The 427-nt window shown below is 54.6% G+C and overlaps 1 protein-coding gene across 1 annotated transcript in view; it reads left to right on the forward strand.

Moving 5' to 3' along the window:
- Positions 1 to 427, forward strand: part of kctd2 (potassium channel tetramerization domain containing 2) — a 10,948-nt gene continuing 10,521 nt past the window's right edge. The window contains exon 1 of the mRNA XM_005725943.1: positions 1 to 422. Coding sequence (XP_005726000.1) covers positions 336 to 422 — 87 coding nt within the window. The 5' untranslated portion in view covers positions 1 to 335. The remainder of the gene's footprint in view (positions 423 to 427) is intronic.

A 427-nucleotide genomic window follows, 5' to 3' on the forward strand; every position in this document is an offset into this window, starting at 1 on the left:
ACAGTAATCACGTTACAACCCGGAAGAAATGCCTTTTCTCTGGTTAACATTTGAATAGATGAGAATGACCAATTTAGCTTTTGGAGAAACGGTTAAACGCGATGCTGCTCCTGTTGTGCAGCCTCTCATAGTCGTTTTTGTGTCCTAATCTCTTGGCCAGGAGGTGGAGGCGGTCGACTACGAGCAGCAACGCCCCGATGAGAGCAGGCAGCCCGTCAGAAGGAGAAAAATATCCTCGGTGTGTTTACCAGGCGGTTCAGGGAGGCTGTTTCCCCGCAGTGTGTCGTTAGCTCACCGTGCGGCTGTGCGACTGGTTCTTCAGACGGAGAGGAAACATGGCTGAGCTGCATGTTGTGGAACCTACCGGTGCTGGCACCATAGAGCAGCCCGAGCACCGCGACATCCGGGGCTCGGTGCGCCTGGCGTC

This window comes from Pundamilia nyererei, unplaced genomic scaffold (assembly GCF_000239375.1).
Source record: "Pundamilia nyererei isolate P.nyererei 1_Seehausen unplaced genomic scaffold, PunNye1.0 scaffold00017, whole genome shotgun sequence".
In the NCBI taxonomy this organism is placed as follows: domain Eukaryota; kingdom Metazoa; phylum Chordata; class Actinopteri; order Cichliformes; family Cichlidae; genus Pundamilia; species Pundamilia nyererei.